Genomic DNA, 24,528 nt, shown 5'->3' with positions numbered 1-24,528 from the left:
TCCATGTGCAGCTACGGTGACATCAGTGTGTGTCCAGCATGCGGTCATCACTCTAGCCAGACTCTTCTATGTCTTTGGCATCAGCACCTCCTCTCCATCAGGGACGGCAGCTAGCTGTGTGTCAAACAGCAAGACCCTGCTCCACAGATACCCTACTTTCCCCAGCTGATGTTTTAGCTTTGATTATTTGAGTTCATCTATTTTTAAGTCTTTCCATTATTGTACCTACTATGTTGACATGTTTATAGAAAGATTTCTGTTTTTTTTCTTTTTCTTTTTTTTTCTTTTTTTTTTAATTTTAAACTTCGAGGCAGGGTCTCTCTCTACAGTCCTGGTGTCCTGGGACTCCCTATGTAGACTGAGCTTGCTTCAGACTGGAAGACATTGGCCTCCCTCTTGAGTACTGGGATTAAAGGCATGCTTTACTCTGCCTGCCTAGGAGTTTCTAAACCGTGATCATTACTGACAAGCAGTTTTGGGGCTGGAGAGTTGGCCCAGTGGTGAAGAGCCCTGGCTGCCCTACCAGAGGCCCTGAGTTTGATTTCCAGCACCCACATAGAGGTCCGCAGCTGGCACTCCAGGGCCAGGGAATCTGTTGCCCTCTTCTGGCCTCTAAGGGTACTGCACACATATGTTGTACATAGACATGTGCTGGGCAAAACACTCATACACATTACAAAAACAAGCAAACAACCCTCAAACCAAAAAACTGGAACGCTTAAAAAAAAAATACAAACCCATAAACTCCAAAGCCAGTCTTGTCATCCTTTGACCTTTTTCTCTGTCACGTACATTCTGTTGATGTTCTCTGTGTGTTCCGGCATGCTGTCCGCATTCCACTGCATCCTGTCATTCAGTTATTTTACAGTTTGAGTCACCACTTAAAGTCCTGATCGATGGTTGAACAGGTCCTGGTAGGTCATTTCTGGTTCTAGCTCTGGTGGTGTTGGCACTTGACTGAGGGTGGTTTTTGCGTGTATGTGTGGGTAGGTGTGTGCCCTGGAGCACTGGTCGGAGTCAGAAGGCAGCTTCCTGTATTTGGTTCTCTCCATCTACTGTGTGGGTTCTGGGGATTGAACTCGGGCTGTCAGGTTTGGCGGCAAGCCCCTTAATCTGCTGAGCTGTCCCACGGCTGAGATCACAGTTCTTTGCTTCTCTTTGTTTCCTGAGGAAAGGCTCTCCTGTAGTTCATGCTGGCATTTTACTGTCTGCAGAACTGAGGATGACCCTGAGCTTTTTTTCTTCTGTCTCTTGAGCCCTGTGCTTACAGGCGTGCACCACTACCATGCCTGGTTTATGCGCCCTGGGACTGAACCCAGGGTTTTGTGCATGCTAGTCAATCACTCTGCCCAAAGGAGCTACACCACCAAGCACCTCTCCCCCTTTTAATTTTGAAAGAGAAGACCAGGTTTGTTCAGACTATGGTCCAGGGTAGCAATGAGTGTGGCCCGACATAAAAGTACCCTCAGTCAACCATCGACTCTTCTGTGATTTTTTAAAAATATTTATTTATTTTATGTATATGAGTACACTGTAGCTGTCTAAAGACACACCAGAAGAGGGCATCAGATCTTATTACAGGTGGTTGTGAGCCACCATGTGCTGGGATTTGAACTCAGGACCTCTGGATGAACAGTCACTGCTCTTAACCTCTGAGCCATCTCTCCAGCCCTCTTCTGTGATTTTTATTGCTGTTGTTCTCATCTGTCTCATCATTTGGTTGCTTGGTGAACCAACTCATAGGTGAACTTGGCAGATAGCAACATGTGGGAGTGCTAAAAGGTTGGACATACTTATGCTGTGGACATGTCTTGTGTCTTAATGTACCTGTCATGCAGTTGGTGGGCCAGCTTCTCCAGGGCCAGCCATTCCTTATGCTCAGTATGGGGAGTATTTTTATTTGTCTACATTGAGCTTATGTTGTTTTTCTTGAATTTTGTCAGCAGAAAGTTAAAAAGTTGTACATAGTCTAACTTTATAAAATTTATCTTTTATGTCTAACCAGCAGGTCTTGAATGCTTTACAGAATCCTAGGCAACTGCACAGATACTCCTGTGTGGTCCACAGATGCTTCGAGAGGCCACCCACTTACGGGGATTGTTAAGCTCAGTGTGGATTGCCCACTGCGGGTGCTCCCCACTGCTGGTGCTCCCACTGCTGGGGCTCTCCACTGCTGGTGCACTGCTGGTGCTCCCCACTGCGGGTGCTCCCCACTGCTGGTGCTCCCACTGCTGGGGCTCTCCACTGCTGGTGCTCCCCACTGCTGGTGCTCCCCACTGCTGGTGCTCCCCACTGCTGGTGCTCCCACTGCTGGGGCTCTCCACTGCTGGTGCTCCCCCCTGCTGGTGCTCCCCACTGCTGGGGGGCTCTCCACTGCTGGTGCTCCCCACTGCGGGTGCTCCCACTGCTGGGGCTCTCCACTGCTGGTGCTCCCCAGTGCTGGTGCTCCCCACTGCGGGTGCTCCCCACTGCTGGGGCTCCCTTCTGTCCTCCTCTCTGTGACTTCTTCCTCATTTAGAATAGCATTCTTTGGAGTTCATGCTTTGCCTGCATAAATTGACCTCGTGCCTCTGCAGCTGCTGACTCCTAGGCCCCTTTTAAATGCCAGGAGGAAGAGGATTTGTGTTGTTCCTTAAGTGTCAGTTCTGTGAAGATACTGCAGTTCCAAGCCTAGGGATGGCACAGCGTCCCACACAGCATTCAGTCAAATACTAAGTATGACATGGAAAGTCTTCCACTAATGCTCTCAGTACTCAGAGGACAGGGTCAGTGCCACTGTGATTTTGTGACCATGCCTTTTATTCTGTGCCTTTTATTTCATGATAGGTCATCCATAGAGTCTGAAGTTTGGAATAAGTATTTCCCTTTTCTTAATTACCTGTATCCAATTCATCACCACCACCACCACCACCACCACCACCACCACCACCACCACCACCATTATTATTTATTATTATTATTATATTATTATTAATTATTATTGTGTGTGGGGGTAGGTGTTTTTTCAGAGTTAGGGTGGTTTGTGTTGAGACTACTTCCTGGTTTGGTTCTGAGAGGCTGGCCTTTGTATGACCGGCCGTCATGCACTCTACCATGGCATGCTTCCCCTCCTCCTCCCTTCTCCTCCCACCTTCGTCTCTGCAGGCTCCCTTCAAGCCTTCCCCCTGTTGATGTCATCCTGATTAGAGGTTGTACTAATTATCCTTTTCATGCGTATTATACTTGCCAGAGAGGGTGCTTACTGGGCACTCTGACCTGTGTCTCACTGAAGCGCAGAGCAGACTGCCATCTGCTGCGTGTTGTAAAGGGCCACACGTAGTGCTATGTGTCTGTGGAAGTGGTTTTTGTTTTTTGTTGTTTGTTTGTTTGTTTTATTCTGACCTCCAGGGCAGTGGCCCCTTTTCTCTCTCACCTTATCTTATAATGTCTTCTTTCTTGTATTTCTTTTTAAATTAAAGATTTGCTTATTTTTATTTTATGTATATGGGTGTTTTGCTTGCACATATGTGTGCAATGCTCTTGGATGCTGGAATCCCCCTGAACTAGAGTTACAGACAATTGTTAGCGGCCATTAACATTGGGTGCTAGGAATCAAAGCCATGAGCGTTGGACAAACCGCCAGAGCTCTTAACCATTGAGCTTCTCCCCCCACCCCCCGTGCCTCCCCCCAGTTTTTGTGGCATCTCCATAAGAGATCTTTGCACTCAGTTCTTTCTCTATGCCGTCTCATTTCACCCACACAATATCTTGGTAGTACTTCCCAGAAATTGGGAGATTTGCTTCTGGCTGTGTTGGACAGGCATCTGGAGACCTCACAGTGGCTTTTATGTATCTCTCCTTATCTTCAGGAGCCTTCTCTTTCCACTCACAACTTCTCGTTAGACTATGTCATATGGGTTAGAACAGAAGTTTTCTTCTGAAGATTGTTTTTTATCATAAAGAGGTGTGCCCACAGAGAAGAAATCCAGGTGCCCTTTTACTGTAGTTAAGCTCTCGTGGCATCAGCCTTGTTTGGCTGATCTCGGCTATCTGCTTTCCCAGGCAGATGATGCCCCGCAGCACGGGAGTACCGCTCTGCTGTGCGTGGGGAGTCCGTTAGCCGGAGAGCTCGCTCAGTACCATGTGTGGTGCACACTGCAGCACACTGGGATGCGGCGGCCAGCCAAACAGTACGGTTGCTTTATGGACCTGCGTGTTTGGGCTTCGCCACTCTATTGTAGTTTATAGTGTGTAGACAGTGTAGTGCGGCCGTGTATAAATTAGTTTATGTTTCTGCTTTTGTATCATGATGTAGAGCTTAAAATTACAATCAGAGGAAGATACACACGGACAAAACTACATCTGTTCTGACATGAGTTCTCTTTGATTGCCTCCTAGTAAAGTTGAGGCTCAAATAAGTCCTAGGGCACATGGAGAAGCCCGTGAATGGCTGGCACACCACACTTCTTAGTTGGTGGCACACACACTGCTTTCCCATGGACAGGGGACTTTGGGTTAGTGCACACCCTGTCCAACCAGCCAGCCAGGTGGAGTCCATGCAATTCACCTTCAGTATACTGCAGAGAAGTTTCTGAGATTTTCTCCAGGTGCTTAGGGGAGAGCACATGGTGGGAGCTCAGATAGACTGAGGGTGAAGGTCTGAGTGGGTGAAGCGCAGAACAGAACCAGTTTACAATAGATCCAAGACCCTGAGGAGTGGTCATAGCATCACCATTTTCCTGAGGAGAAGCAGGACCGAGTTTGTGATGTATAATGTCAGAATAGTCAGGTCAGGTGGGCTTGGCGCCGTCACAGGGTGGATTCCCAGTCCACACCTAGATCTTTCTAGTAGATCATTTCTAAATTCTGCATTACTCCCGTCTCAGTTGGCTGCTGAAATATGAATCTTTTGTCCAATTTCCTCTCGCATTCCGTGATGGTTGGTTCCTGAGTGCAGATGGGATTTCTTTGATCTTACAAAAACTGAATCCTTTTAGAATACTTTAAAGGTACTCTAGAGGAAGTCAAGGATGACACTGCCTGGCTTGGAAAAGAAAGAAACTCAGGCAGAGAAAGAAACTTCTCAAGTTTGAATCTAGATGATGTGAAAAGTTCTACATAGTGGGAAATAAGGTCTATGTAGGCTATTTTTGTTTAAAGGTTTATGTGTGTGTGTGTATATGTGTGTGTGTGTGTGTGTGTGTGTGTGTGTGTGTGTGTGTGTTGCCCATCATAGATGTTAGGAACTGAACTTGGGTCTTCTGAAAGAGCAACAAGCTTATTAACCACTGAGATTTGTTATTTATTATATTGTCCCTGAGAGTTTTATTTATTTATTATTATTATTATTATTATTATTATTATTATTATTATTATTATTATTAAGATCAGGTCTTCCTGGCTGTCCTTGAACTTGCTATGTAGACTAGGTTGGCCTTGAACTTGAAGAGACCGCCTTGCCTCTTCCTCCCTAGTACTAGGATTAAAGATGTGGACCACCACACCCTGCAGTGAGACAGGATTGTTTAAAGGCTAAGTGAGGAGGCTTTAAAAGTTGGTTCCACACAGTTTCCCTAGACTGCAGGGATCATCAACATGGATGGCAGCTAGTCCAAGGCGGGCAGACAGGCTTGCACACACGGGCATGAGCTCCTCCTCTTTGTTGGGCTCCTAATAAAATGCTGCTTATAATGTCAACTTCCTTTCTGAAATAAACAGAGATTTATCTCTGTCTCAAGGTCAGTTCTAAGGGTTTTTGTTTGTTTTTCCTCACAGCCAGTGCTCTTACCTCTGGTCACTGGAGACTCCCTAGAGTTCAAGTCGCTTCTGATCCTTTCTGGAGTTTAGTTTGTAGGTTAAGGGCCCAGTCTCAGGACATTGCTTGTTCGGATCTGAATCATGAATGCATAGGTCACCCTCTCTTCTGCCCGGCTATTTAAATAACCCAGGTGCCTCTTCGGCTCTGTAACTGGTCAGAACGACTCAGGGAAGTGTTGATTGTTGCTGGTTTATTGTCAACTCGGAAGAGCTTTATGGACAGGATGTATAGGGTAGTGTTGGGCATAGCGAACCAAGTATCCATGCCTCTCTCTTTTAGCATCTCTGCATGTAGAGCGGCCCACACAGCCTTGAACTGCATTGTTTAGCGGGGGCTTACGGAGGCTTCCTGTAGGCAATGACCAGTGAAGTGGCAAGAGGTGAGGCTACAAGTTACCAACCTGCAGTCAAGGTGATCCTTCTGGTGACAGAAGCCAGTCCTGAAGCTGACCAGGAGGCATCAGCCATGAATTTCCCCATACGAAAGACATTATCACTTAGGAGAGTCTGTGCTAGGAACTGGGGACAAAGACCAACGATAATGGGTTTCCAGTTGTGCTGTGGCTTTAGGTAGAGAGAAGAAGCGAGTGCCACCTGGGACTTTTGAGAGTGAAGGAGCTTGAGAAGGCTGTGCCCATGGGAATAATAGTGGCAGATGATGTATATTTTTTTAAACCAGCGGTATCCTGGGGAGGCTCTTCCAAAATGAGTTTTGTTTTCAGGTTTTTGAGATGAGGTTTTTCTGTGTTGCTCTGGCTGTCCCGGAACTCATTCTGTAGACCAGGCTGGCCTCCAACTCTCAGAGATCCTCCAGCCTGTGCCTCCCTAGTGTGCCCCCACCACACAGCTTTAACTGGCATTCTTAATTTACTGTCACAAAGGAAGATCAATATTTATTTTGCATGTTCAAGAGACTTGGGTATTATAGCTATGAGGTCTTTCGTTATGTGAGCACTTTAGATTCTAATTTTTCTTACCGTCTGGTTGTGTGATATAGTTACTCACAAAAATACAGGTCTCGTCCTTTAATCAGAGGACCTTTGTTTTCTTATCTTGATTCATTTGTTTAAGAATACAGAAGACAGGCAAGCATGGGGCTCTGTCTTTTCCTCCCCTACCCCTAGAGTGGTCACTAGATGGCCTGCTAGCATTGCGTTTTAACTCGGCCTGCTAGAACACGAGGGAGTAGGCTTCTCGCCGCTGGTTTTAATCTAAAGTGATATTTTAAATGCTGTTTTTAAATCTACCAGGAACTCTGGATTTACTAGTGCTATAAATTATTTAAAGGTTTGTCTTCTTACAAAATGGTGGGTTAGTGCTCTAAATGGATTTTATACTGCACATAAAAACCAGACTTCGTAGCTCAGTTTTAAAGCGTTGCCAGAATGTCGTTTGCTCGTGCTTTGGATGCATGTAGCTGAGATAATAGAAACTTAATAGTTCGCATGAGAATGTGAACGGGCCCCAGCATTCAGTCTGCTGAGCAGACCTGGCTCCAGAAGAAAGTGCAGCAGATACATAGAGAAAAAGCCTTACAGTGCAGAACCTCTGTCTGTTAGCACCCCGGGCTTTAACGGGAAGATTCAAGTGACGGGACCAGAGTCACCAGTTTTAGGTGATGAGTGAGCATCCTGCTCACCAGTTTCCAAGCGGAGCAAGGGTTACCCAAACAAGGGTGCAGGTGCAGCATCCGTCAGTCTTGGATAGTGTTTAGTCAACTGAAAAAGAAACGGGGAACCCATCCTTTAAATTAAATAAGCGTTTACAGTTCATAGCATCGGATATTTCTGTACTTGGAGGTGTGAAATGCAGCCCTCACCAAGGGGAGTGGGAGAACTCTTCACTGAGCTCTGCTTGGAACGCTTGGGCAGCTGAGTCCCCGTCACTCTCATAATGGAACATGGGAGCCTCTTAGATGGGTAAGGTTTAGGCAAGAGCTTTCTCTGGCCTGGCTGGTAATACGATTTTTGTTTGAAAAGGAATTTGCTTAAATAAAGTGGATTATGTGAAGGATACCAATGCCACAGCATTTCTGATAGCCGGGTGGGTGAGTCTGCGGAAATCCTAAGGAATCCCAGATAAAACAATCAATTAATGTGGCGGGGACTGCATTCTGCTCCTTGGGTAGCCAGTGTCACTTTGTACTGGTATCCTTTTGGGTGTTTTGTGCTGATCTTACAGACAGAGGCTTGGATTAGAATGTGGTAGAAACTGGCTGTGTCTGCATTTAGAATTAAAAAATAAAATATGTGTATGGGTGTTTTGTCTACAACTATGTCTGTGCACCATGTGTGTGCCTCGTGTCTGCAGAGACCAGAAGGCTGCCTTGGGTCCCCTGAAACTGGAGTTGGCGATGGCTGTGAGCTGCCGCGTGTGTGCTGGGAATTGAATCTAGATCCTCGGAAGAGCAGCCAGCGCTCTTAGTCACCGAGCCACCTCTCCAGCCCTGTGTCTACATTTTTTTAAATAATTTTATTTTCCTGGGATATTTTATGGCTTTACATTTCAAATGTTATCCCCTTTCCCCCCTCCCCCATACTCCCTCCCCCTCCCCCTGCTTCTGTGAAGATGCTCCCGCTCCCACCCACCCACTTCCATCGCAACACCATGGCATTCCCCTCCATTAGGGAAACGAGCCTTCACAGGACCAAGGGCTTCTCCTCCTATTGACGCTGGACAATGCCATCCTCTGCCACATGTGTGACTGGAGTCATGGTCCCTCCATGTGGACTCATTGGTTGGTGGTTTAGTCTCTGCGAGCTCTGGTGGGTTTTGGTTGATATTGTTGTTCCTATGGTGTTGTAAAAGACTGAGGGAACTGTGTCTGCGTTTTTGAGGTTCACTCTGTATTTCTGTTAAGTAGTTGCCCCACCTCTACACAGAATCCCCATGGAGCTCACCTTCACTGCGTGGATGCTCAGTGCCATTGACTCATTCCCCTTGGCTCACGGTGCTTGCGTTAGTTCCAGAAACACTAACTTTATCTTTTCAGAAGAAAATGGAAGCAAACTCTTGATCTTTTATTTAGAATTGCTTATCCTCTGGAAGAAATTCACATCACATTGTAAGGCTAAAATTCATTTAGAATGTTGTTAGGTATGAATCTGCAAAGGGAAGGATTTCGTTGAATGCACATGATGAAAAATTACTTTGGCTTAAAAATAAAATATTTTCCTGCTCGATTTTGAAAACACAACTGTAGCTTCCACATTGGTTTTTGAAAGCAGCAAATGACTAAACTCGCACATGTGTTTGTGAGTGGATTCCTTTCTGACGTCATTTGGACTCACTTGCGTTACCTCTGCCTCTCACTAGTCAGTCACCTTGAAGACACTCAGCTTTCCCCGCAGATCATTCGTGTTATTTGTGGACGGATGGGGCCTGTCAGAAGGAGACTTTTATTTGTAGAAACAGTGGCTCCTTTGTGAGATCTTGCTCTGTTCAGGGCAAGCAGAGTCAGATAGCTGTGGGTACCCTCTACATTGTTTGTGAGGGGGGCCTGCTCTTCTTTGAGGAAAGAGCACTGCTCCGACAGCTTCAGCCGTGTGCTTGGAGCACTGCCGTGGGCTGATCATGCTGCCGTGAATCATTGACTTTGGGAGCTGTATCTCGGGATGCTGGCAGAGGAAACGAGCTAGAAATTAAAAGTACCTTGTTGTATCAGACGGAGTTGAAAAGGCTGGCCTACTGCGTGCCTTTCTTCTGACCTTCCTAGATTGCTGATGGTTATCTACCAATAAATGTGGGAGAAGGGGAGAGTTCCCGTGCCCACCACCACAACGTGCCCTCCCCAACCCTTCCACCGTGTAATATAGCAAAGAAAGAAAGGGCAAAGCAAACAAATTGGGAGCTTGGCTCTTCCCAAGGTGGGGCTGAGACTGGCTTTGTGGACACCCTATGGAATTTATTTCCACACATACTCTGATCTTCAAGATGCTAAGAGCTTGCAAGCAGTAAGTCAAGGGCAGTTCTCTGTATGTACTGCAAGAGGGCTTGAAGAAGTGGGTTTACAGCTGTTCATGTATCATCGATAGAACTTTCTATCAATGATAGAAACAGGCCAAACAGAAGTGCTGACTGTATTTATTTATTTATTTATTTATTTATTTATTTATTTATTTATTTTATGTGAAGAACATTATCAGTGCACTGAAGATCTTACACATATTAGAAACCCTTACAATTAAACCTTTAGAATTATAAACGTTTAACAGGATTTGTTTATGAAAGTAAGTTATAACACGGTATTTGGTAAAGTTTCATAGTTTAGTTTTTAATGGGGAAAACTAAGGGATATTTTTGGAGCTGGAGTTCCAACCCTAACACCTGTCAATTAATTTTTATGGCCTTGGAGAAATGACTTTGTTTCTGGCCTCATTTCTTAATTACGAATAGTCATTGGTAATAGTACCTGCTTTAGAGGATACTGGAAATTCTGTGAGGAGCTGAGGTTAGACCCTAGCATGTGGAAGCTCAGCGAGAATTGCCATCAGCATCATCATTTATTTCCAGTGTGCTAAGTACGCTGGAAGGTGTACGGTGAACATTTGCTAATGTCTCTGGCCTTGGAGCCCTCGTTTGTAGAGGGGCAGACAGTGGCAGTGTCTCATGTCTTGATAGGTAGGTATCAGGACAAATGAACAAATCCATGTGAAGCCTTTAGGACAGTGCAGATCCCTGTAAAGGTTCTCAGTGCAGGCACCATGCTGCTTCATTCGGATAACATCCCTGGGGCGTGTGTGGTGTGTGTCTGGATCTTTTCTAAGCGGTTGGGGACTAGAGGCACCAGGCCCCGAAGTGAGGAAATCCGCTCAGGCTGTATATTTAGAATTGGAGCACAGATCGCAAATTCTTAGGTAAGAAATGCTCATATCTTCTTTTCTCCTAACACTGCAGTAGCAGTGAGAACATCAGGAATAACGGAAGTGTTGTTTCCTGCTACCCTCTATCTCCTTTTGGTTTGAAAATGTGTCCCTTATACTTCGTGACTAGTTTACTGACTTCTGTGTCCTTTCCGTGAACCTTACTGTAGCTGTCCTTACGGGAGCCTAGTGAATACCTGGCCTTTTGTGTGATTGATGCTGTCAGTGTTTATTTCCCAGCGTAGAGGATTTTGGTTCTTTATGTTGCAGCTGCCCAGAACATGTATGGCTTAATGTGACTCTGGGCTCGAGTATCCAAGTGAGCATGGGGGTGCATTCAGCTGACTGAGGGGTGTCCTGCTGTCCCACAGGGACAGGGGTTTCTGGACTTTCGCAGGCTCGGTAGAGATTGCCCGCAGGCCAGGCCGTTCACCCTGTAGTGCACACGTGGCAGAGAACAGTTAAACAGTGTAATGGGCAAACGACACAGAAGGATTTAGGGCGTTCCATGTGCTCATCCCAACTCCTACCAACTACTCTTCTCACTGAAAGTCCGCACGGAGAGCTGTGCCCACCCTGCTCATCTGACCTTAAAGAAGCATCCTTTTCTTTTCCTGATGAGTGTGATTTCCCTTCTTAGATACATTCTTAAAGTCAGGCACTCCATGTAAACCATTGACCCGAAGCTTCTCCCCACCCCACAATGCTGACACACACGCACTTTGTCATGGGTTTATTTACATGGGGAAGTATCTCACCTTCTGATTATATGGTTGTGTGTGAAATCCACCAAGTCAGACCAGAGGCAGCTGAGTGAGCTGGGCTGCCTTGGTTCACTGTTTTTTCTGTAATGACTTGATATAGTATTTCTCCTCAGTAAATACAAATGTTAACTTTCTACTAGAAAATTATGGAGAGTAGCTGAGCAGTTTGTGCCTCACACACATGCTCCCTGCTTTCCTCCTTGACAGTGGGATGCCTGAGGGACAGGAGCCTCTGAGAAGTGCTGTTGTGTTCCAGGAGTGGTGCTGTGGGGCCAGCTAGTTGTAGCTGGCTGTGGTTTCTGATTTTGTTACTTACTTCTTTTCCTCTATGTATAGTTTTTCTTACTCTTGGGTTTATTATGAGAAAGTCAGGGGCCTCCTTGAATATAACTGTAGGAGAAGTCAGGTTTTGTCACCTGATTGAACTGAACTGTGTTTCCCTCTGCTGTACCGTTGTGGAGTAGAGTATCTGAGAAGATAGTGCTAGTTCTCAAACCCCATAGGGATTGCTTTAACAGGCACACCCTGTCATGTTCTCTTTTGGCATAGATATGCAAATAATAATAATGTCTATTATTATTATTTGCCCTGCTGATTAAGTTGATGTCTACCATTACCCAGATAGCTTTCTGAGCTCAGTGCAATATGGAGGACTCCCTTCATTGGCAGAGCTGCCCTCTTTCTGACCTTGTCTGGGGAGTTCAACCCTTCCTCCCCATCTCTACCTGCAGAATGCCATGTAGCTTTGGTTAAGACTTCAGGTTCAACTTCCCTTCTCCCTGATAAGAATGCATTCAGCTTGCACCTGAGCTTCCTGGAATGCTTGGTACTGTAAGCCTTCAGCCAATGACTTTTGCCCATCCTGATATTTTGACACCCATTCCCCAAATTACATAAGTCTTGAATCACCCCAAGTAAAGTAGTTCTTCCTCCCTGCAGCTGGTCCTGGTGTCATTATTTTCCATACAGACTCACAGGGTTTCCAGCTCCCCACACCCATCTCTGGGCACAGGGAGGGTTGTAGGTAGGGGAAAAAGAAAGTTGATATGAAATGTGTGTTGTAGACCTGTGTAGAAGTAGTTCCTCTGGGCAATTCCATTCTTTGTGGTCAGGATACCAGCAGACCAGTTCAATGGCAAACACCAACCGTGAATCAGTAGGAATCAGTACCAGTGGCATGATCCAGCAGAAACAGCAAGGCTCCACTTAATTGGCAAGAGTCAGTACAAGTGGTCAGAATCAGCCAGAATACCACAAGACGTTCTTTGGCGTGTTTCTCTCTATGAAGTGAAAACCAAGGAAGACCATTGAAGACCAGCAAAGACAAGCGAAGCATTGCAAGGTGTAGCAATGCAAGAACATATCCTCTCACTGTTTGGGGGATTCCGTTTATATTCTTTCTAACCATCCTGTGCCCTCTTAAGTGTCTGTTTTTAGCACAACATCACATGCCTTCTCACAAGATACCTTCCAGAAAAACAACATGTGATACAACTGAGTTGTTAAAGAAACCAGAACTACTTTCCTCTTCAGAGGGTCACTATCATCATCATCATCATCACAACCACCACCATCACCATCATCATCACCATCATCACCACCACCATCATCACCACCATCATCACCATCACCATCATCATCATCACCACCACCACCACCATCACCATCACCATCATCATCATCACAACCACCACCACCATCATCACCATCATTACCACCATCACCACCACCATCACCACCATCACCACCATCACCATCATCATATTATTTTTCTTTTGCTGCATCCTTTTTCTTTTGAGCTTATCCCTGCTCTGAGAAATGTGTTGTGAGGCGGTTGTGTGGCTGTAGAGTCACTAGGCTACAGATACTTATGGCGCTGCCTTCGTATACAAGTCCAGCATTAGCTGAGGTGCAGTGTGGCATGTGACTATATAAGCAGGGTAGGTCCTTAAGGTTTGATTCTTGGGCTTCACACTTGGGCTCAGCTGGAAAGTGCTTGCTACCCAAGTGTGAAGATCTCAGCTTAGACCTGCAGCTCCTATATAAAAACCAGGCACAACAGCACAGGTCTGTAATGCCAAGACGATGGAGGCAGGAATAAGGGTCCTGGGTTCTGTCTCACAAGCAGTCTAGCCAAAATGGCGAGCTTCCTGTTCAGTGAGAGATCCTGTCTCAGAAAATAAGGTGAGGACCTCAGCAAGCTCACAGGTGAGCTTGCACACACACACACACACACACACACACACACACACACACACATGCACACACACACACGATGAAGAGTGACTGAGGGAGACACTTGATGTTGGTCTCTGGTTTCCATGTGTACTCTCACACATGAACACACACATGAGCATGCACATACATACATATGCCCACAAAGAGAATTTGATTCTTCCATTAATATTTTGGCTTGAATTACTTTGATGACTGTTGTGCTTTTAAAACCAGAAGTGTTGGCTTCCTGATAGCATTGATAATAGGTATCGTGCCTTTGCACATTGACTTCTTTCATTCGGTCATTTGTATATGAGCCCCTCTATCTCTTGCCCTGCCTTGATGTGTGCTAACATGTCATAGGCTCTGTGCCTCTGTGTGTTCTCACGGGCCATGGGTATAAGTTCCTGCTCTGCCCTCCTCAGTGCTTAGTGCTGTCCTGGGCAGTGTATGTGGTCACTCTGGTAGGGATGCTCAGTGATGCCGAGCGTCTTTACAGGATTGTTTGCCATCTGGGTATCTTCAGTGAGGTTGTCCGTCCACGACTGTCTCTTTAGCTGCTGGAGATGGTTTTATGTTTGTTTTCTACCTCTGGCAAAGGCGTCAGTGGCCCTGTGGGGACTGCATTGGGTCTGTAAGTTGCTTTGGAAAGGACATACATCTGATAAACACAGGTTTTGTTTTTCTTGTGTTTTAAGGTTCTTTGCTTACTTTGGAGAACAGAGTTATGTTTGTTTTCAAACCCCTTTTCCTAGGCGATGGCAATGGCAGAATCCTCTTATTCTCTTGACAGTTTCTTTATTTCGAATAACAAAGTACTGGTTAGACACAGGTGTGAAAAGCCCACAGTTGGTTCTATGTCATGTGCTAATAGAGATGACAGACTTGGTATTAAAAAGAGTTAAAGTGGTCAAACCTGTTTAGAATTCTCTAGAGCACAGTAATGTGTTGGGAGCAAGCCTTCTAAAGGTTTCCTAGTAGCAGTCTGCGAGGTTATGTTGTATCGTGCACACAGTTCTGTGTGCCTGCAAACAAACATGTCTCTCTGCTCTGTGCTTTCATGCACAGCTCATGGGGGATGAGCAGGAGGAAAGCTGCCCCTGTCATAGGCGGACACTTAGAACATGGAACAAGCCAGATCATGTTATGTGGTTATCAAAAGGTACTAGTTTTCAGTGATTGCAAGAGGGATTGGATACACTCCAGAATATTCATTTTATGAATAAAACGGTGTTTTAGTGACACTAAGGATAAAGGTGCACATGGAAAATGGAATAAAATAACGCGTTCCATGGTCGTTTCATGTTCGAATTCTTTGTTGCATTGTATCTGAGGTCAGCTCTGTTTACAGTTGCCTGTTCTGACACAGATTCTAGGGCTGCATTCCTTCCCTAGACAGTGAGTACCATGCTGACTGGGTGTTACTTGGGAGTAACCAACTAATATTAGGGAAGTTGAAGAGGGAACTAGGCCCTAAGGCCCCCTTTTCCATTAGAAGGCTTACTTTCTTGGTCTCTTGAGGACGCCTGCATTGCTGGATGAGTGTCTAATTGCCCTCTTATTGTTGTGAAGGACATTGTCCCTGTGGACGCCTCCTATGAAGTGAAAGAGCTGTATGTGCCGGAGAACAAACTTCACTTGGCCAAAACTGATGCAGAAGCCTTACCAGCACTGAAAATCAACAAAGTAAGTTCTCTGCTGCTTCTCAAAGCAAGTGATACAGCCTTCCTGGAGCTGTGAGCATGATGAATGTGGGGCTCTGCGGTGTGTTTGAAGCCGGGGGAGCAATAACAGGGTCAGGGTATTGTGGTATATATCACGATTCCTAAGGATGGGCAGTGTGTTTTTTTTTTTTTTCTTTTCTTTTTTTGACTGGGGACCAGACCCAGGACCTTAAACTTGCTAGGCAAGCGCTCTACCACTGAGCTAAATCCCCAACCCGGGCAGTGTGTTTAATGGGGTACAATATTCCCACATTACCACGATTGGATTTGCTTTTAGTTGTATTTGTTTATTTTGAAATATCAAAGGACAAAGATTATGCGAGATTTGGGGGCATAAGAGAAAGGATTGTTTCTGAAGCATTAAGAAATGCTAATCCACAGTAATTAAAATGAACTTTTACTCTTTTAAACATGTTTCTCAATTTCCTGTTCAACACTTAATTCTCCCTTGTATTAAGAAACATGGGCACATTAGGAATGGTTCTGTTGTCCATCCCTGCCTAGTGGTATCATTGGGTGCCTTTCTCAATTAACAACTGTGGAGTTAAACTACACAGGACGAGAGTGGAAGCTGTGACTTCGTCTCAAATTTTAGGAAACTTTAAATTGGATAATTTCTACATAATTTAAAAAGAGATGTAAAAGAAAAAAACACAAGGGAAACTCCACAATGGTAAAGAGTAAGAGCACAGAGTAGCAGTTGGCTTTTCCTTCAGCCCTTCTTTTATAGTAACGAGATTCTAAGAAGTGTCACCTCCCAGTACTGAGGGTGGAGAACTGAACTTAGCGTGGACAGACTCCTCCATGGTGTTCAGATCTTCGGTCAGACGGTCTTGATGGGTTTTGTGTGGTTGGGTCTCAGATGCCGAGTGTCAGGGAACGATGGTGTAAAGCAGAGTTGTTCCAACTTCTGTGGTGGAGGAACCAGTTTGTTCAGAGAGAGGGAGAGAGCAGCTATCTGTGGGTATTGGACTGCAGAAGCCTACTGTAAACTTCCTTCAGGCCAGGAGGTCGCAAATCTGTTCCGTTTACAGTGCCCACAAGACGAGCTGCCTGTCTGTGCTTCCTCACAAGCCCTCTTCCGTCATTGAAGGCTAAGGCTTCAACGTAAGACATTTGCAGGGATTCAGGCATTTAGCTCCTAACCCATGCCAGCTAGAGTTGAGACAAGCAATAACCACTGTCAAGGGCTTAGGAAAGCAAAGTAAGGAAAACTTGAAAGTGGAAAAATAGTCTCCACAAACATTTCTCCCGTGAACTGAGGCTGTGTAATTCCTCGTGTGCCCTTGAACACACTGGCCATCATGCTTTGGGAAAAAAATGTGAGTCCATTTTATTGCACACCATTGGCCGTGTGCTCAGCTGTCTCTCATTTGGGATCCATTGCTGAATGACATATGCAGGTCAGAGTTCTTTAGTGCTCTGAGGGGATGGACCACAGGCCCTGAAGTTAAAGCAGTAATGATCTTTGTAAGATGAAGGCACTGGGGAAGTCTTTTTGGTAAATATTTTGTTTAAAGTATTTTTTGATTTAGGATAGTGACTATCAATATGGAGTTTCTGCAGTTTCTGGGAACTTGGCAGAATTGTAAAATTTCCATTGCCTTGGAAATCAAATGTGATGCAATCTGTTTGTTTGTTTTGAGACAGGCTCTTACTGTCTGACTGACCATAGACTTGCCGTACACACCAGGCTGCCCTTGAAATCACAGAGATCAGCCTGCCTCTACCAAGTGTGCACCGCAAGCCCATCTGTATTTTAACACCCCTTTCGGAAAATGTCTGCTACATTGGTGCTTGAGATCCACAGGCTTAGGCAGGGCTGTCCCTGATAGTAATGTGTGTCGGGTGATGTGTTATTGATATACTAGAAGAAAAGCTCGATCTCCTACACTTCTGATTTTGTTTTTCGTTTTGTAGGACCCACACCCATTCTGATCTGTCTGTTTCCATTACTTTCAAAATTAAATGTATCAGTTTTTGCCGCTTGGGTTCATAAATACTGGAAATGAGGTGGTAACTTTCGTTTGTTTTCGTTTGCTGTCTTATTCACTTAGGTGGACATGCAGTGGGTGCAGGTTCTGGCAGAAGGCTGGGCGACTCCTCTGAACGGCTTCATGAGGGAGAGGGAATACTTGCAGTGCCTTCATTTTGACTGTCTTCTGGATGGTAAGACAGCCGAGTTGGAAGTTGAGTCGTGTGTGGGAAGCATGGCGTGCTCTCAGGTATTCCTCACGGTTCACGAAGGTAGTCATGAGAGTAGTCGCGAAGACTAAGCTATTCAGGCTCTGAACACTTAAAGGGAACCCTGGGATCTCATTTCCACTTTTCTTTCCCATAATTGTTTTTCATTGTGGGGGAGGAAGGACCGTTGGGGATCTGGTCAGAAAGTGAATCATAAAAGCACCATCGTTTCCCTGTGTCACGCCAGCCTGCCCACCTGGTGAGCTGCTGCCCTCAGGGCCCACATCCTGAACCATTCCTCTCCAAGCCTGTGGACTCACGGGCTGTCTTGTTTGTGTGTTTGTTTTCTGTAAAGATTAAATATTATATTTTGATTGTCCTCCTTGGAGTTAGCTGTTTGACTCAACTTGGAATTTAATGCACATTGGCTTACTACTTTTTCATCTTAATTCATAATTTTTATGAATTTTATAATTTTTATGAATTAATAATTCCTAGTAATTTCAGGAGTGCATACACAGATTCACTCACGGCTGACAACTTTTGTCCAAATTACTTAAATATATAAATTTAAATAGGAATTTAACAGGACATTTTATCTTTTCTAACCTGTATATGTTATAGTGACTTAAACACACACATTTGAGTGTGTGCGTGCTTTCCTGTGTGTGTACACACACACACACACACACACACACACACACACACACACACACACACACACAGCTGGATGTGGTGGCACTTCACATACCTTTAATCCTAGCACAGGCCAAGAAAAGTAGATCTCTGCAAGTTTGAAGCCAACCTTACCTATATAGCCAGTTCCAGGACTTCCAGGGCTCAGTAAAGAGACACTGTCTCAAAAAACAAACAAAAAAACAACAGCAACAAAGCAAAGCAAAACAAAACATATACAGTGTCACAGGCTGGGGTCACAGGCTGGGGTCACAGGCTGGGAATGGAGACTGTGCATTGGGCTCACTGGTAACACAATTTAGAGTAATTGGAGCCACTGATAACTGCTTTTGTTTCTTGGGCAGTGACAGTTGACATTGGTTTGATTCTGACTGTATTAAGAATGTAACTTAAAGGGGGCGGGCTGAGGAAGTGACTCCATGGCTAAGAACACCTGCTGTAAGAGCCAGGGGACTCGAGCCCAGATTCCTAGTACCTTTGTAAAAGTTGAGCATGGCCCTGTGTACCTGTGACCCCAGTACTGAAGAATGGAAAGAGGAAGATCCTGGGAGCATGGGGACCAGTCAGCCTTCCTGAAATGCCAGTTTAATGAGAGACTTTGTCTCAAGGGAACAAGGTGGAGATGGATAGAGGACAACACACAGCATCCACCCTGGCCTCAGCACACACACACACACACATACACACACACATTAAGCAAGTAAGTAAGTAAATAAGTGAGTGTAGAGATCTTTGTCATGTGAGTATACTCGGGGATACATACAGTTATTTAAATATTTTCAATAAAGATTACATTTCTCTTAGGTCAGAAATAGAGTTCTGATTATTTTGTGCCGGGCACTCGGTGACAGTGCAGTGGTCCTTTGACGTTTTGTACATCACACAATTAGTACTTAACTGTGTATGTATGTTCCCTTGTGTGCGTCTGTGTATGTATGTTCCCTTGTGTGCGTCTGTAGTCTTTCACGCCCCAGACACATGCTGAGGATGGAAGACAACTGTGACTGTCAGTTCCTTCCTTCTCCCATGTGGGTTCCAGGGACCACACTCCGCCTGGTTTGGTGACAAGCGCCCTTAGCTGTTGAGCCTCGTCACTGGTTCTCTAAAGAAAATTGTTGTTTTCGTTCTTTGAGTTGTGTCACCGAAGACAAGGTGACTACACTGAGACCCGGTGAATGAGCTGTGCACATGTGTATCCTGCAGGAGGCGTCATCAACTTATCCGTGCCTATAGTCCTGACAGCTACACAGGAGGACAAGGACAGGCTGGATGGCTGCACAGCGTTCGCTCTGGTGTATGAGGGCCGCCGCGTGGCCATCCTCCGGAATCCGGAATTTTTTGAGCACCGGAAAGAGGAGCGTTGCGCCCGACAGTGGGGAACAACGTGCAGGAGCCACCCCTACATCAAGGTCTTGACTCATCGGGCAGTGACGTTTGTGTTGAATGTGGCCGTTGCCTGTGTGTGAATTCTTCCTCGGGTTGTGTGAATCTTTGCAGAATGGAGACTGGATCTTAGACGAGTGTAATGAGCAGATGGTCTTGTCATTTGGGCTCATGTAGATATTTCTTCAATGACTCTTTGTAGTCTTCTAAAACCATTGATGCCGGGGATTAAATCCAGAGCCCTTAGCATGCTAACCCTGCGCTTAGCTCTGTGTGTGTACCAGTGTGCTAAAATGTTTACACACAGTTAAAGTGTATACCAGTGTGCTAAAATGTTTACACACAGTTAAAGTGTATACCAGTGTGCTAAAATGTTTACACAGTTAAAGCGTATACCAGTGTGCTAAAATGTTTACACTGTTAAAGTGCTTACTGTGTTTTCTTGTGGTCTAGTGTTAGGGAAAGATTTTTATTGTTGCTTTTTGTTTTGTTTTGTTTTTTCTAGACAGTTTTTCTTTATAGCCCTGGCTGTCTTAGAATTCACTCTGTAGACAGGCTGACCTTGAACTCACAGAGATACACTTCCACTGCCCCGCTGGTAGGGATAGATAGTAATCGTGTTCTCACAGGGAAGATTCGAAGGCAGGTGCACTGGGAGCCCACACCAGGACTGCTTAATAGTTTTTACTCTTTAACATTGCATTCCTGTAGAAAATTGGACGCATGCCTCATCTCCCCAAAGTTCCTCACTTGTTCGTGAGTGTGGACACGTCAGCAGGGAAGGCAAATATCTGTCAGTTTAGTGTTTTTTAAGAAGATTCTGAGCTTTCAAAGAAGTGAGGTGCATTTAAGTGTCAACCAATGCAGTGTAGGAAAGGGTGGCTTCCGCTGCACCCTGTAAGTGTGGACCCTGTGGGTTCAGATTTCCAGATGCAGGGCCAGGTAGAACGTGAGGAGCTGTGCATGAATTTGATTGTCAGTGATCATTAATGTGAAATGTTTGATATTGGAAGACACACAAGATGGATGCCCATAGGTTACACATCACTGTTAACCAGCATCTAGTAACAGTGAGAAAAAAATGCTTTTTTATTCTTAAACTGAGAAAGTAACAATCATTTACTTTTTTGGTTGCTTTTCAGAAATTCATCCAAATTATTTCACAAGTATTTTAAGAAATGACAACATTCTATTTCTTCAGCGTCCATCTTTAATTCCCATGGTGTGGTGTTCATAAGCCTAGCTTAGCCTTTAAGATGGAGACCAGCTTTCAGAAGCTATGCTTAGCTTGCATGAGAGCAATGTTCTTCTTTCTTCTGTAGCAAAACATTTCCTATTGCTTCCTGTTAGATGGTTCTGGAACAAGGGGATTGGCTGATTGGAGGAGATCTTCAAGTCCTGGACCGGATTTACTGGAACGATGGCCTTGATCAGTACCGTCTTACCCCTGCGGAGCTCAAGCAGAAGTTTAAAGATATGAATGCTGGTAAGATGTGGACCTGCTCATCTAGTATGAGAGAGATTATTTGGAGAGAAAATGCCAGAAGTTTTTTCCTAACACTATCCTGAATGTATATAACAGGATGGTGGCCACAGGAATATAAGGCAATGCAGTATGTAAAGAAAAGCACAGTCAAGCCTGCCTCTGTAGTTTGCTTTCCTTTCCTACGTTCTTAGAACTTGATATGACATTTTGCATATGATGTGGAAGGTGGATGTTAACAGTGAATTGGATGTGTATTATAAAACTCACACGTTAGAGCTAAGTAGAACTGTAGAAGAGGCTTTATTAGAGCTGATCCCCGTACAACATGTACTCAGTGTGTTAGTTAGAGTTCTCTAGAGAATAACACTCATTGAATGAATCAGTCAGGATCTCTATCTATCTATCTATCTATCTATCTATGTATCTATCTATCATCTATGTATCTATCATCTATGTATCTATCTATCTATCATCTATGTATCTATCTATCATCTATGTATCTATCATCTATGTATCTATCTATCATCTATGTATCTATCTATCATCTATGTATCTATCTATCATCTGTGTATCTATCATCTATGTATCTATCATCTATGTATCTATCTATCATCTATGTATCTATCATCTATCTATCTGTTAAAAGGGAATTTATTGGCATATGGGCTATGGTCCAGGTAGTCCAACAATGGCTGTCTGCCATTGGAAGGTCCAAGAACCCAGTCTGCCATTGGAAGGTCCAAGATCCACAAGGGCTTTAGTTAATTCTTGATCCAGGCAAGTTGACACACAAGAATACCCATCACACATAGTTTAGCATCCAGTGATTTCTGAGTGCTATATAATGGCTAAGTATAGCTTCGTCTCTGGCTTTGAAACACACTGTGGCCCACTTGACAGGTAAGTAATGACCGGTGTCAGGCAGTAATGACTGGTGTCAGGCAGTAATGACACACAATACCTTATATCCCTATGAGATTTAGGGACCCCATGAGGGTTGCTTCTGGCCACTGAACTATAAAGAGCAGAGACAGCTTCTAGAAAAAAATAAAAGTCCTTCCTGACAGGAAACCGGGTTGTGATCAATAAACAAACCAACCAACCAACAAACAAACAAACAAACAAATAAGCAAGCAAGCAGTTCTGCTTGTCCGTTTCCCCCATCTGGGTGATGTCAGTGAGGATAGAGTATTTGGAGTTCTTGCATCCATTCTGTGTTCATAAGAAGCCCAAACATGCGTTCAGTGTTGAGTTTCTGTCATCTGTCTCCAGACTTCATGCTTAAAGAGATAGGACATGTTTAAATTATTTAAGACACTCCTAGTCAGGTTTCTTATTTGTAATCAATGAGTAATATAGCTCATTTCATGAATTGCCTCTCCTCCCCTCTCCTTCTCTCCCCTCCTGTCCTCTCTCCTCCCGCTCCTTCAGTTTTTCTGGTGGTGAACAGAGACATATTCAGGACCCGTTGAGACCTCCTTCTTTGTTTGTTTGTTTGATTTTGCTGAAATCTGAATTCTTGAATGAATATTAGTAAATTATTGGCACTGTTGAGACGTCTTATCGTGGAATTATTGTTCGTAATTAGAGACTTTACTGTTCCATCTGCTTTGTGCTCTCTGTGAGCCAAACATTTTAAGTCATTTAGGGAACTTGTTGCATAACGAGTGATTGCAAGTTCGTTTAAAGTAGTGAGAGCCAGTTATTAGCCTTACTTCAAACAACAAAGATTTGTGGTGTTATTTTGTTTACTTTTTCATTTTAGACTGAGGCAAATAAGCAACAGACTAAGGGAGTGTTCTTTGTAGTTCTTGTTTACTCCTTAGGAAGCCAGTAACAACCAGTCTGCCTACTGATGTGTTCAAGAGAGAGAAAGGAGAAACAGTCGCTCTTTTGTCACTAGTGTCTCGCACACCTGTTTTTTTTCTCCTCCTCCCTCATCTTAAGTATTTCCGTTCCCTATTGATTGTGGTCCTGTGTACCTAGCAGTAGGAGTTTGGCAGTTGGAGGCCCTGTGTAGCTGAATGAATTGAGATTTCTCTGTTGCTTGCATTGATAATTGGAAGGTGAGCCGTTTCCTCACGGCAGGTTCTTGGAGCCGAGATGCTTGACTGACAGCCTAGAGAAAGGAAGATTCCAACGGCCCAACCAAGAGCCTGCTAGTACTCACTCTGCAGAGTGCTGTGTTCTGCTGGCTACAGAGTGAAAACAGCACCCGCCTTGCTCTCAGGCTGGCATGGTGTTGCACAGGCCTGAGTCAGTCTGTGAGAGCTTTGTTGAACTGTTGAATTGCACACTGTTTTAAAAGGATGAGTAGAAATGCCAGGAGGAGATTTTTGACAAAGTCAGGGGCAATGTAGGAGGTCGGTGAGGCAGGAGCAGAGTGTCTGTGAAGTCTCTGTGCTTTCTTACAGCAAAGCCTTGGCTAGAGGTGTTTCAATCAGATAAGAAGACTCTGTCTGGTAGGTGCTAGCCGCAAGGTAGACTTGGATAGGGTCTACATTTAAGTGAGCATGCAAGAAGAAATGGGTGTGGTTATGGGAACTGGGCTGGTAATACGAACCTTGTCTGTCCATCTGTCTGTCCTTTTCCGTCTCTCCCTTCCTTCCTTATTTTTTAAGATGGTCTCACTCTATAGCTAGGTTGGCTTCGAACTCTTGGTATTCTCCTGCCTTAGTCTCTTGGGTACTGTGATTCTAGGTATGCGCCCTCTGCTCAGCAGGATTTGTGTTCTGATGGGAGTTGCTAAGACAGTGCTGTAGGGAGACACTGTGAGATGCGGCTGAGTGTGCGGGGTGCTCTGTAAAGAGGTGTATAGATCATGGTTCTGTGAGGAACTATGGGTGTGGTCCTACGGGCTTGACTATGAGACGGCTCTGTGCGGAAGCCCAGTGAGGGGTGCTGTGGGCTTGGTGTGGAGGCATTCCAGGTTGGCAAGTCTCCTGCAGCTGTTTCTTCCTATGTCCTCTGGTTGCCTGCTGGAGTTCTCCAACCTTGACCCAGGAGCTCAGTACCTTTCCTCAGTAAGCCTGGAGGGACCCTATCTAGGGACACCAGAGACAGAGATTGTGTGTGGAGAGTGAACCACACAGAGACAGTGAAAGTTCCCTAGCTCACATCTATCTATCTATCTATCTATCTATCTATCTATCTATCTATCTATCTATCTATCTATCTTCCTTTCTCTCTCTCTTTCTTTCTTTTTTTTCTTTTCTTCTCTTTCTTTCTTTCTTCTTCTTCTTCTTTTTTTTTTTCTTCTTTTTTTTTTTTTGAGGGGACAGTTTATTATAGAGCAGACAGCCAGAGGCAGACACATCTGGGAGAGCGGTCCAGAGTGGTCCTGATGCTGAGTCATGTGAAGAGGGGGAGGGGGAGGGAGAGAGAGGAAGTAAGTATAGAAGCCAGGAGCAATAGGC

At 44.8% G+C, this 24,528-nt stretch overlaps 1 protein-coding gene across 1 annotated transcript in view; it reads left to right on the top strand.

Moving 5' to 3' along the window:
• Papss1 (3'-phosphoadenosine 5'-phosphosulfate synthase 1) overlaps positions 1-24,528 on the top strand; it is a 74,355-nt gene that overhangs the window by 22,037 nt on the left and 27,790 nt on the right. Inside the window, exons 6-9 of the mRNA XM_032897305.1 lie at positions 15,212-15,325; positions 17,421-17,532; positions 19,447-19,652; positions 20,977-21,112. Coding sequence (XP_032753196.1) covers positions 15,212-15,325; positions 17,421-17,532; positions 19,447-19,652; positions 20,977-21,112 — 568 coding nt within the window. The remainder of the gene's footprint in view (positions 1-15,211; positions 15,326-17,420; positions 17,533-19,446; positions 19,653-20,976; positions 21,113-24,528) is intronic.

The sequence above is a fragment of the Rattus rattus genome, chromosome 3 (genome assembly GCF_011064425.1).
Source record: "Rattus rattus isolate New Zealand chromosome 3, Rrattus_CSIRO_v1, whole genome shotgun sequence".
NCBI lineage: Eukaryota > Metazoa > Chordata > Mammalia > Rodentia > Muridae > Rattus > Rattus rattus.
Note: the sequence above shows the minus strand (reverse complement) of the source record. Positions and strands in the feature narration are given on the sequence as shown.